Source organism: Rhinichthys klamathensis, unplaced genomic scaffold (assembly GCF_029890125.1).
Source record: "Rhinichthys klamathensis goyatoka isolate OS25496 unplaced genomic scaffold, OSU_Roscu_1.1 h1tg000602l_1, whole genome shotgun sequence".
NCBI lineage: Eukaryota > Metazoa > Chordata > Actinopteri > Cypriniformes > Leuciscidae > Rhinichthys > Rhinichthys klamathensis.
Genome location: NW_026607057.1, coordinates 357,501 through 371,060, shown reverse-complemented (window position 1 = coordinate 371,060; position 13,560 = coordinate 357,501). Strand labels below are relative to the sequence as shown.

Here is a 13,560-nt window from a genome sequence, read left to right as displayed (position 1 = left end):
TAGATCTTGACCAGTCACTAGAAAATTTTGAGTTGGGAGGTTAGACATTTTCTACAGTATTGGTCACTGGTTGAGCTAAACTGGTATTATCTAATTGTGTAGTTACATTTAACAGCTGACAGATATTCAACATAATTCATGTGTGAGAGTAGCCTGGTTAAAACCAGAGCATTGTCAGTTGTAACTGAGTTATGGTCTGGCAAAGCGTCATAGACAAATCATTTCCAGAGGGGCGTCACCAACGGACGTCGCGGATAGACCTAAACCCAATCAGAGCGATGAAGGAGATGACGTATGCAGAGCGGCGGAGACACATCTCCGAGTGTTGTTCTTTCTCGGTTTTTAACTAAAAGGAAACGTTCAAATGGCTTAAAACAGACGCGATAGCTGATTGGAACGAGTGATGTTCGACGGCGGCGTCCATCTTTGTAATGTAGGCTACAAAATCTGCTTCAAAATCCCAGCGCTGTCGTCATCGTGTAAAGCCCGCCCCAACGCTTCTGATTGGTGCCTCGATTTCGGCGGATTGGAAATGGGCTTGAATGAGCTCTTCGCCAGACTAACTTTCAGAGCAAATCTAAATTTGCCGGAAGTTGTCTGGGTTTTCCCAGGCTAGTGTGAGAGTCTAACAGAAGGACGGACAAAACCAGTCAAATATCCACTGAGTTCTGCTCATATTTGATCACCACTATAGTGAATAAACTGTGATGATGTGAGGAATGTTGGGAATTGTGGTTTGTGATGTTTGTGTCTCGATCTGTGTGTTTTGTTTGCAGTGGACGCTGGTGTGTGACGGAGAGTGGAAGGTTCACATCGCCAAGTTCTCTCTGTTGGTCGGGTCCATCTTCGGGTACTTGCTGATGGGAGCGATGGCAGACTGGTGCGTTACCCAGCATGCAGCATCTATGATGGTTACGGTCGTATACACACTATAGGCTGGCTATCCATTCAGATGTTTCAATTCGATTTCCATTTGCAAGCTCTCGATTCGACTGAATATAGATTTAATACAAATCCTATATTTATAAAAAAGAACAGTGAACATACAGGTGAAACTCGAAAAATTAGAATATTGTGCAAAAGTTCATTTATTTCAGTAATTCAACTTAAAAGGTGAAACTAATATATTATATAGACTCATTACATGCAAAGTGAGATATTTCAAGCCTTTATTTGTTATAATTGTGATGATTATGGCTTACAGATATGAAAACCTTTTCACAATATTCTAATTTTGACTTTGGGGTTTTCAATTCGAGTTTCACCTGTAAGTTTACAAGTGGTTAATTAATAAAAAGAAAGGTACATTTTAGGTACATTTAAACAGAAGCCAACTCTATATTTCAAATGCATACAATGAATAGACAGGATTTTGATGCAAGATGAAAAATTAATGTTGAAAATTGGACGAGTCAGACAGTCGCATGCCTTGATCAAACACGATCAGGTTACATTATGTTTAAGATAAAACACACATAAACTCTCAGAGCATTAGATGTAACATGCAAGCCTATGAACAGTGGAGGAAAACTAATACTGGCTTTTGGGTGATCGATAAATAAATATGGGGAAAAAGTCGATGAGAATCGATTTTTTTGCCCAGCCCTAATATATACTGTACCCAGGGCTTGACATTCACTTTTTTGCTCTCCAGCCACTGTGGCGAGTGGTTTTCCAAAGTTACGAGCCACTCCGCATCTTCACTGGCCACAATTTATACACCGATACCATAGGGGAATAATACCATATAGATATTTTTAATAGCATCTCATAATTTGGCAGCCGGTATATTAGGCTACTGTCACTTTAAGACCTGACGCACGGACCCATTATACTGTGTTATATAGCCAATATACTGCTGCACTTTGGGTGTGAGTAAAATTGTGCTCAATACACACAATCCCTCGCCAGATTCAAGCCCTGTAACGCCAACAATATTCATCCGGAGCAAATGAAACGAGTGAGTAAAGGGCTGGTGTGTGTCACTCGCTGTCGGAGAGATTAGAGAGCGAGAGCTGGTGTCTTTTGCGTCTATTCTGCGGAAGAGTTTCAGATTCAGTATCAATGTGTATCGAAAAGTCTGCCAACACTAGATTGCACTTAGTTTATTATTTCAGATGCCTTTTTAAAAGACTACAATTGAAAAATGTATATAAAATTCCCATTACACGCCAACGCTGAAATCCACACGCATTTGGCGGGTTGGCGGGTGTTAATGTCTAGCCCTGACTGTATATATTCATAACTCTGACTGTAAACCCTGTCAGGTTGGGCCGTATCCCAGTTCTGCTGGTGTCGGTGCTGTCGGTGCTGGTGTTCGGGTTAGCCGTGGCGTTCTCCGTGGATATGGCCATGTTCAGCACGCTGCGCTTCTTCGAAGGATTCTGTCTGGCGGCCATCAGACTGACCCTTTATGTCCTGAGTGAGTGTGATTCCCTTCGCTTTCTTTTGCTTGAGGTTTCTACATCTATATATATATATATATATATACACTCACCGGCCACTTTATTAGGTACACCTGTCCAACTGCTCGTTAACACTTAATTTCTAAGCAGCCAATCACATGGCGGCAACTCAGTGCATTTAGGCATGTAGACATGGTCAAGACAATCTCCTGCAGTTCAAACCGAGCATCAGTATGGGGAAGAAAGGTGATTTGAGTGACTTTGAACGTGGCATGATTGTTGGTGCCAGAAGGGCTGGTCTGAGTATTTCAGAAACTGCTAATCTACTGGGATTTTCACGCACAACCATCTCTAGGGTTTACAGAGAATGGTCCGAAAAAGAAAAAACATCCAGTGAGCGGCAGTTCTGTGGGCGGAAATGCCTTGTTGATGCCAGAGGTCAGAGGAGAATGGCCAGACTGGTTCGAGCTGATAGAAGGGCAACAGTGACTGAAATAACCACTCGTTACAACCGAGGTATGCAGCAAAGCATTTGTGAAGCCACAACACGCACAACCTTGAGGCGGATGGGCTACAACAGCAGAAGACTCCACCGGGTACCACTCATCTCCACTACAAATAGGAAAAAGAGGCTACAATTTGCAAGAGCTCACCAAAATTGAACAGTTGAAGACTGGAAAAATGTTGCCTGGTCTGATGAGTCTCGATTTCTGTTGAGACATTCAGATGGTAGAGTCAGAATTTGGCGTAAACAGAATGAGAACATGGAACCATCATGCCTTGTTACCACTGTGCAGGCTGGTGGTGGTGGTGTAATGGTGTGGGGGATGTTTTCCTGGCACACTTTAGGCCCCTTAGTGCCAATTGGGCATCGTTTAAATGCCACGGCCTACCTGAGCATTGTTTCTGACCATGTCCATCCCTTTATGGCCACCATGTACCCATCCTCTGATGGCTACTTCCACCATGTCACAAAGCTCTAATCATTTCAAATTGGTTTCTTGAACATGACAATGAGTTCACTGTACTAAAATGGCCTCCACAGTCACCAGATCTCAACCCAATAGAGCATCTTTGGGATGTGGTGGAACGGGAGATTCGCATCATGGATGTGCAGCCGACAAATCTGCGGCAACTGTGTGATGCCATCATGTCAATATGGACCAAACTCCCTGAGGAATGCTTCCAGCACCTTGTTGAATCTATGCCACGAAGAATTGAGGCAGTTCTGAAGGCAAAAGGGGGTCCAACCCGTTACTAGCATGGGGTACCTAATAAAGTGGCCGGTGAGTGTATATGTACACTACCAGTCAAAAGGTTTGGATCGCGTAAGGTTTTGTATGTTTTTAAAAGAAGTCTCTTCTGCTCACCAAGGCTGCATTTATTTGATTAAAATACAAAGAAAACAGTAAAAATTGTGAAATATTTTTACTATTTAAAACAGCTGTTTTCTATGTGATTATATAATTTATTCCTGTGATCAAAGCTGAATTTTCAGCATCATTACTCCAGTCTTCAGTGTCACATGATCCTTCAGAAATCACTCTAATATGAGGATCTGATGCTCAAGAAACATTCATTATTAATGTTGAAAACAGTTGTGTAAAAAAAAAAATCAGGATTTTTTGATGAATAGAAAGGTCAAAAGAACAGCATTTATCTGAAACAGAATCTTTTGTAACATTATAAATGTCTTTACTGAAACTTTTGATCAATTAAATTGATCCTTGATGAATAAAAGTGTTAATTTATTTTATTTATTTCCCCCAAAAAATTTAATAAAAATTCTTACTGACCCCAAACTTTTGAACGGTAGCAATTAATGTTACAAAAGCTTTCTATTTCAGATAAATACTGCTCTTTTGACCTTTCTATTCATCAAAGAATCCTGAAAAGAATTGTACACAACTGTTTTCAACACTGATAATAAGCATTAATGTTTCTTGAGCATCAGATCCTCATATTAGAGTGATTTCTGAAGGATCATGTGACACTGAAGACTGGAGTAATGATGCTGAAAATTCAGCTTTGATCACAGGAATAAATTACACTTTACTATATATTCACATAGAACTGTTTTAAATTGTAATAATATTTCACAATATTTCTGGGTTTTGTTGTTGTATTTTTAATCAAATAAATGCAGCCTTAGTGAGCAGAAGAGACTTCTTTTAAAAACATAAAAAATCGTTCCGATCCCTAAGTTTCTCTGGCAGTGTGTATATATAGCCCAGATTGAGAGGACCCAGGAGTGCAGATAATTGAATGAGGTCAGAAATATACAGGGGAGCGAGACCATGAAGGGCTTTCAATGTGATGAGAAGTTCCTTGTATTGCACAAGGAAACGTAGCTAATGTAATCTGCATAAAACTGAGTAATGTGGGAGGATTTCTTGGTATGTGTGAGGACCCGACTGCGAGTCCTGGATATATTGGAGCTTATTAAAGGGATAGTTCACCCAAACATGTAAACTCTGTCAGTAATGACTCTCCCTCGTGTTGTTCAACCCCGTCAGACTTTCCTTCATCTTCGGGACACAAATGAAGATATTTGTGATTAAATCTGAGAGCTGTCTCACTCCTCCATAGGCTTCTATTGTAATTGAAACTTGCCGGAACAGAAAGTTATTAAAGACATCGTTAAAATAGTCCGAGTGACGACAGCGGCTCAACCTTAAGTTTATCAAGCGGCGAGAATACTTTCTGTGCGCAAAAAAACACACAAAAACAACGACTTTATTCAACTCTTCATCTTCTTCTCTGTGGGCCTCGAGTGAGTTCTCGTAGTGTAACAGCGCAGCGCTTCTGGTGTACGTCACACGCAGGCTCACTATTGGCCGACGCTGGTCATATGTGTGTGTGATGCGTGTGACGCACAACCCAGAAACGCTGCGCTGTTACACTACATCAACACAGCACACAGAACATGTCGGATGCTGGAAAATAACAATGTCTTTTCTGTTCACCAAATGCTTTTTAATATTCGCTATTACTTCAATGCAAGTGAACAAGCGCGCCGTTATTTGTTGCGTAGTGACGTGTGTGTGTGTTCAAGTAAGCCAGAAATGCGCAGATTCTGCGATACGCTGTATTTAATACATCATAAGGATCACGAGTTGCGTATTTGCGCTAAATCCGCGCAGATTTGTCTTACACGAACTTCCCCAGCAAAGTGAGTAAACACAGAAACGCCAGATTGGCTCGTGATTCCACAGCGTTTCCCGCCAAAGTTCATTTGTACGCGCATCTGGCGGGTCGAGGTGTTAATCTCAATCCCTGAATGTTGCGCTCCTGTTTGTCATTGTGCTGAAACTTCACGCCAGTAAATCATCAGGAATATCGCTGACTTGTGCGTCTCAAGCGCCTCTTTACGCTCGGCCTAACGCCTGTTAGGTGGCCGTGGATTTGCCTGTATTTGGTGTTGAAAATGGAAACGTCTTTAGACATGGAAAATCGATTCAATGTACACTTATGTCTCAAAAATCGAAGAGTAAAGGTCCAAGAACAGAGCCCTGTGGCACACCGTGTGAGACCGGGGCCGAAGTGGACTTAGAAATGTAAAGCTGATGGTCAGACAAGTAGGAAATGAACCAGAACAGGAGTTCCAGAAATACCAAGAGCAAGAGAGTCGAGAGATGAGAATACTGTGAGAAATGGTGTCAAATGCAGCAGAGATGTCAAGGAGAATTAAAGTGCAGATGAGCCCGACTTGAAGATCATTCACAACGCAGAGAAGTGCAGAAACCTGACTGGAAGCATTCATAAAGGTTGTGTGATGACAAATAGTTCTGAAGGTGAGCAGCGAACACTTTCTCAAGCAGCTTTGAGAGGAATGAAAGATGCAAATGTGGTCTATAATTGGCCATCTCAGAATGGTCGAGGCCGGGTTTCTTTAAAACAAGTCTATTTACCTTTTATTTTTTTTGAGGAGTGTATACAGGTGAAACTCGAAAAATTTGAATATCGTGCAAAAGTTCATTTATTTCAGTAATTCAACTTAAAAGGTGAAACTAATATATTATATAGACTCATTACATGCAAAGTGAGATATTTCAAGCCTTTATTTGTAATATTTGTGATGATTATGGATTACAGCTTATGAAAACCTTTTCACAATATTCTAATTTTGAATTTGGGCTTAATATAAGCTGTAAGCCATAATCATCACAAATGATTTGCTTACAGTTTCGCCTGTAAGATTGATTGTGACTGTCTAAATTGAGTAGAGATTAATAGAGTGACGAAATGCCATTGCCGCCTCCTTACTTAAATCATGGCTTTGTTTTTGTTTTTTTCTCTTATACTGATAAAAATATATTTTTCTTCATACTGATCGTTGTTTGTGTTTGGTTTTGTTTTTCCCTTCTTGTCTTGTTTTCCATGGAGTTGTGTTACTGTGTTAACCCGTGATGTACCAAATTACCAAACAGTTTCTTGCCATTTCATTAATATTTATATTATTGTTAGTTTTTTTTGTGTTTTTTTTTCTTTTTCTTTTTTTCTCATTTTATAATTGTATTGTGTGATTTATTTTTTAGATAAATGTACTTCAAATGATTACGTTTTTTTTTTTCAATAAGTATAAATTATGATATTTTGTAAAGAGAAAACAGTAGCCGTTTCAAAGCTAGATGTGTAAAAGGATTGATTGTGCTGACTGTCTAAAATAAATTTGCAAATGAATTGATTGGTTTCCTACAAGTTTAATTCGATTCTCCTTTCTTTCAAGCTTATTGGCTTGCAGGATCAGCAGAGCCAATCAGATTGTGTCATGTGGTAATGATGTGATTGCTTGCAGATTGCATGTAAAGGACCGTTAGCCGTTTCATGAATATATAAAAACATATATTTTTTAGTATATTTATATTTTTTAATGAAAAAAATTAAATTAAATTATACATTTAATTATACATTAAGAAAAATAAAGAACTAAAATATCTGACATGTATAAAACCTTAAAGTAGTCTTTATTTTCTTTATGCAAAATATAATTTCATGCATATTATTTTGATTCGGGGGTGAAAGCGTCGCTGTAAGCCCAGTTCTCCTTTAAGCACACGGTTTAATTCTCTGTGTGCTTTAGAAAGCGGTTTTCTGATGAGCAGACATTAAGTGATGCTGATTAAGTAGCTTTTACAGAGGCCGGGGGAAGGTGTGTGTGTGTGTGTGTGTGTGTGTGTGTGTGTGTGTGTGTGTGTGTGTGTGTGTGTGTGTGTGTGTGTGTGTGTGTGTGTGTGTGTGTGTGTGTGTGTGTGTGTGTGTGTGTGTGTGTGTGTGTGTGTGTGTGTGTGTGTGTGTGTGTGTGTTTGTTCAATCGCCAGTTCATTAATTTACTTTAATGGAGCCACTTTCTGCTTCGCTCAGACTCCGATGACATTTGAAGTCTGATGCTTTACAGCGCACAATTTTCTCAAAAGCTTTTTGTTTATAATGGATATCATAATGATTTACAAAGGGAGCCATAACGTTAATTCGATTTTCACCTTCATAAAATATATTTTATGGTGTTTGGCCTCAAATCAGGTGAAAAAATTAAATGCATCTTCAGAATAACCAGCATATCTTCTTTGTTTAATATCCACTCTTGACGACACATTGATCTGTTGAGTGTTTATTTGGACAACTTGAAGAGCAAAATTAATGAGTTACTCACACATAGACACACACATGTTGGAGTATAATGTTACACTGTGGTCTCTTCTCGACACTTACAAAGGCTGCATTTAATTTGATCAGAAATACAGTAAAAATTACAGTAAGAAAACGGTTGTGGGGCACCGTTGACTTCCATAGTATGAAAAAAAAAATCCGGTGTCCATCAACTGTTTGGTTACAATTTTTTTAAATTAAATATCCTCCTTTGTGTTCAATAAACGAAAGACATTTATACAGGTTTGGAACAACTTGAGGGTGAGTAAATGATGACAGAATTGTCATTTTTGGGTGAACTGTCTCTTTAAGTACATCTTTATATGTCATTTTTCGTAATTTATTGTCTTTGATGAATGTACCGAGAAGTATTTATAGTAATCAAAAATATACTTTAAATGTCATTTCTATTGAATTATACATTTAAATATATTTGTGTTTTTACACATTTGTAATGATAAAGATACAATTTACTACATAATTTTTTTAATATATAAATATATCAAATCTAATATAGAATGGATCTCCTGGGTTTTTTTTTTTTAAGTCGGCGTGAAACAAAAGTTGTGCTGGTCTTTTCTCCTCTATTGTGACGAATATCCGAGAGAAACGGCATCTGTAACAAAAACAAATGTGGGCGGGGCTTGATTTTGTTCTTGAGGAATTGATTGGATGGTTGTGTTTTGCTATAGAGAGCCTAAGCCCCTCCCCTTCCGGTCGACCACCATGGGCCCTTATTTCGGAAAAATATTGTATGGTAGTCAATGGCGAGAGACAACAAATATTTTGATCTTGTTCGAATTGTGCCCTGAATTACACACATGATGTTTGTCAATTTAAATGATACATTTTAAAGTCAAGAAAGTCGCAGTTTGATGTAAAACTGTTGAGGTATAAGACTGTGAAAATACGTAATTACAAAGACTACAAACCCCAAAGGCGCACATTTTCTCTCAATGAATGAAGCTAACTTTACTGAAGCTAACTTTACTGAAGCTAACTTTACTGAAGCTAGTTTTACTGAAGCTAACTTTACTGAAGCTAACTTTACTGAAGCTAGTTTTACTGAAGCTAGTTTTACTGAAGCTAACTTTACTGAAGCAACCTTTACTGAAGCTAACTTTACTGAAGCTAACTTTACTGAAGCTAACTTTACTGAAGCAACCTTTACTGAAGCTAACTTTACTGAAGCTAACTTTACTGAAGCAACCTTTACTGAAGCTAACTTTACTGAAGCTAACTTTACTGAAGCTACCTTTACTGAAGCTAACTTTACTGAAGCTAACTTTACTGAAGCTAACTTTACTGAAGCTACCATTACTGAAGCTAACTTTACTGAAGCTACCATTACTGAAGCTAACTTTACTGAAGCTACCTTTACTGAAGCTAACTTTACTGAAGCTACCATTACTGAAGCTAACTTTACTGAAGCAAACTTTACTGAAGCTACCTTTACTGAAGCAAACTTTACTGAAGCTAACTTTACTGAAGCTAACTTTACTGAAGCAAACTTTACTGAAGCAACCTTTACTGAAGCTAACTTTACTGAAGCTAACTTTACTGAAGCTACCTTTACTGAAGCTAACTTTACTGAAGCTAACTTTACTGAAGCTACCATTACTGAAGCTAACTTTACTGAAGCAAACTTTACTGAAGCTACCTTTACTGAAGCAAACTTTACTGAAGCTAACTTTACTGAAGCTACCATTACTGAAGCTAACTTTACTGAAGCTAACTTTACTGAACTGAAACTGTTAGGGGGTAACAGTTATAAGACCCAGGACCAGATATGATGACCCTTGCCTCTTCAAAGCTAACTTTACTGAAGCTAACTTTACTGAAGCTAACTGTACTGAAGCTAACTTTACTGAAGCTAACCTTACTGACGCTAACTTTACTGAAGCTAACTTTACTGAAACTAACCTTATTGACGTTAACTTTACTGAAGCCAACTTTACTGAAGCTAACTTTACTGAAGCTAACTTTACTGAAGCTAACTTTACTGAAGCTAACTTTGCTGAAGCTAACTGTACTGACGCTAACTTTGCTGAAGCTAACTTTACTGACGCTAACTTTACTGAAGCTAACTTTACTGACGCTAACTTTGCTGAAGCTAACTTTACTGAAGCTAACTTTACTGATGCTAACTTTACTGAAGCTAACTTTACTGAAGCTAACTTTACTGAAGCTAACGTCTGTCATTGTTTCTATAGTCTTGCGTTATAATCGTAACGTTACGCCGTCATCGAGTGTTTTGTACCAGACTGCACACACATGAGCAGCGGATCTCGCTCGTTGTTTCGCTTCCCGGGAGATGTAGTTCATTGAGCGATTTTCACATAAAACTAAATGTTACTCTTCTGTTTTATGACAAACTGCGACTTTTTGACTTTCAGAATTATCTTTTAAATTGACAAACATCATATGTGTAATTCAGGGCACAGTTCAGACGGAATAAAAAGATAAGTTGTCTCTCGCCATTGACTACCATACATATTTTTTCCGAAATGAGCCGGAAGCGGAGGGGAGGGGCTTAGGCTCTCTATTGGCTGATCTCATGTGAGTGACAGGTTGCCCCGCCCTCGCAGGGAGGGGAAGTTATTCTGATTCAAGATTACGAGGAACATGAAGTTAACAAAAATAATCATGTGCACGATATTCCATAAAGAACAAGAATTGTCCATTTATGAGTTCATGACTTGAAGTGTGGTGTTTTGATCCTGTGGTGATCTCTCCGTCTCCCAGGGATTGAGTTGTGTTTGCCCAAATGGCGTTTCTCCATGACCATGATCGCCAGTCTGATCATCGTGGGCGGGCAGATGCTGATGCCCGGTTTGGCGGCGCTGTGCCGTGATTGGCAGATTCTTCAGATTGTAATCATCGCTCCATTTGTGCTCATGCTGCCGTACGTCTGGTAAGACTCTCATAAAGCACAGACACACTAGTTCGGTTCTCCTACCAGTGCATGCAACACAAAAAACTAAGGTATTATTTAAAGGGATACTCCACTTTTTTTGGAAATAGGCTCATTTTACAACTCCCCCAGAGTTAAACTGTTGAGTTTTACCGTTTTTGAATCCATTCAGCCGATCTCCGGTTCTGGCGGTACCACTTTTAGCATAGCTTAGCATACATCATTGAAGTGGACAAGATCATTAGCATTTCTAAAAAAGAAATGACCAAAGAGTTTCGATATTTTTCCTATTTAAAACTTGACTCTTCTGTAGTTACATCGTGCACTAAGACCGACGGAAAATGTAAAGTTGTAAAAATGTAAAAAATGCAGCGCCTGAAAATAGTTCCGTTGTGTTGATCTTTTTTTTTTTAGAAATGCTAATGATCTTGTCCACTTCAATGATGTATGCTAAGCTATGCTAAAAGTGGTACCGCCAGAACCGGAGATCGGCTGAATGGATTCAAAAACGGTAAAACTCAACAGTTTAACTCTGGGGGAGTTGTAAAATGAGCCTATTTCCAAAAAAAGTGGAGTATCCCTTTAATAAAAAATAAACTTTTATTTTCCGACTGCAATGCGTGGAAATAAAATCCAGTTTATGAGGAAGAACGTTCTCAGAACATTAAGGTTCTCTCAAAGTTAAGAGCAAACGTTATTAATAAAACACTTGTTTAAAGTTATCTGGTCTTTATTAATGTGTGCTTTAAAAATATCATTGTCAAAAATATCATTATCATATACAAAATATGCTATTGTTGATCTCTTGTACTTCATGAAATTGCACTGTCGATTGATGTTCGAATGTAATTTCGTTGTATCACTGCAATGACAATTTTATTATTATTATTATTATTATTATCATTCATGGAATGTTTTTGCCTGAGCGTTTAGTTTGATGTACGGTAGTGTTTTTAAATGTTGCTACTTGTTTCGGAATGTTCATTCAAACATTTAAAAGTAACATTCCGAATTTGTTTGAAGAATGATGAAATGGAATGTTTCCTTTACATTTAAAAAACCGGCGGTTTAAACGTTCCGAGAACATTCAGAAGGAACGGTTTTATAACGTTGGCAAAAGGTTGTTAGAACACAGGGGACAGCGATCCGTGTGAATCCACTTCGGGTTCAGAGAATTCATTTTTTCCCACATTAATTTCACACACGTCTAGTACAATTATATGGTTTTTATTTCAAGTATAGAATAGAATATCATAGTTCTAATAATTGTAACACTGTGTGACAACATGCCCCGCCTGCACAACTGGGGGTTTAAACCATGTGAGTGTGTTCTGCTGTTACATCAGCATTAAAGAACTCTCTCAACTGTTAAATAACAGATATAAGATTAAAAACAACATCAGATTTGTCTAATAAAAATTAAAAAAAATAAAAATTAACATAAGAAATTACTTTTGCTATGGTTAAATAAATTTGTAAAGATTTGTTAATTTTGGCAATTTTTTTCTCTATATAGTGTTGATATGGAAACTAATAAATACACTGAGTTTCATCATGCCGGCATGAGTGGACAGTTTTAAAGCGTGTGTGTTAGTCTTATTCTCACCGCTATATTTGTTAGCTGGGTAATAACTAGGTTTGGTGAATTTCACCATTACATTTTTTAATCGCAAGTAAAGTTGATATCTAGATGCAGAACTGTATTCCACTTTGTTTTGTGCATGTATTTTCAGACCACAATTTCTCTACATACTTTAGTAGTGTTTTGTTTTCTGTAAGTGTTTGCATTAATTGCTGTGCCATATCTTTTTTATATATATTTTTTTTATGCTAGTCTATAATCTATTTCAAATGTAACCATCCTGAAACAACACATAAAAAGAAGACGGGAACGCTTTACAATAAGTTCATTAGTTACAGTAACTATCTTAGTTAACATGAGCTAAGAATGAACAATACTTCTACAGCATTTATTAATAATAGTTAATACTAATTTACATACAGGTGAAACTCGAAAAAGTGCAAAAGTGTAAAAGTTCATTTATTTCAGTAATTCAACTTAAAAGGTGAAACTAATATATTATATAGACTCATTACATGCAAAGTGAGATATTTCAAGCCTTTATTTGTTATAATGTTAATGATGATTATGGCTTACAGCTTATGAAAACCCCAAATTCAAAAGTAGAATATTAAATATTGAATTGAAGCTGTACGCCATAATCATCACAATTATAACAAATAAAGGCTTGAAATATCTCACTTTGCATGTAATGAGTCTATATAATATATTAGTTTCACCTTTTAAGTCGAATTACTGAAATAAATGAACTTTTGCACCTTATTCAAATTCTAGTTATTAAAATCAAAGCTTGTATTTGTTAACATACTAACATGAACAAAAGCTGTATTTTTATTAACTAACATTAATAAAGATGAATCAATACTGTAACACACGTGTTGCTCATGTTAGTAAACACATGAACTAATGAACGTGATTGTAAAGTAAGTGTTAGCGAGAAGATAAACGGTGTGATGACAGAACTAACGCTGCGCTTCTCGTGTCAGGATGTTCCCCGAATCCCTGCGCTG

General features: G+C 37.6%; 1 protein-coding gene across 1 annotated transcript in view; it reads left to right on the top strand.

Annotated features, from left to right (window-relative positions):
- The first annotated feature begins 771 nt into the window (after positions 1–771).
- Positions 772–13,560, top strand: part of LOC130075748 (solute carrier family 22 member 23) — a 23,877-nt gene continuing 11,088 nt past the window's right edge. Inside the window, exons 1-4 of the mRNA XM_056240516.1 lie at positions 772–880; positions 2,268–2,422; positions 10,800–10,968; positions 13,537–13,560. The exon at positions 13,537–13,560 is cut by the window's right edge and continues 104 nt beyond it. Coding sequence (XP_056096491.1) covers positions 861–880; positions 2,268–2,422; positions 10,800–10,968; positions 13,537–13,560 — 368 coding nt within the window. The 5' untranslated portion in view covers positions 772–860. The remainder of the gene's footprint in view (positions 881–2,267; positions 2,423–10,799; positions 10,969–13,536) is intronic.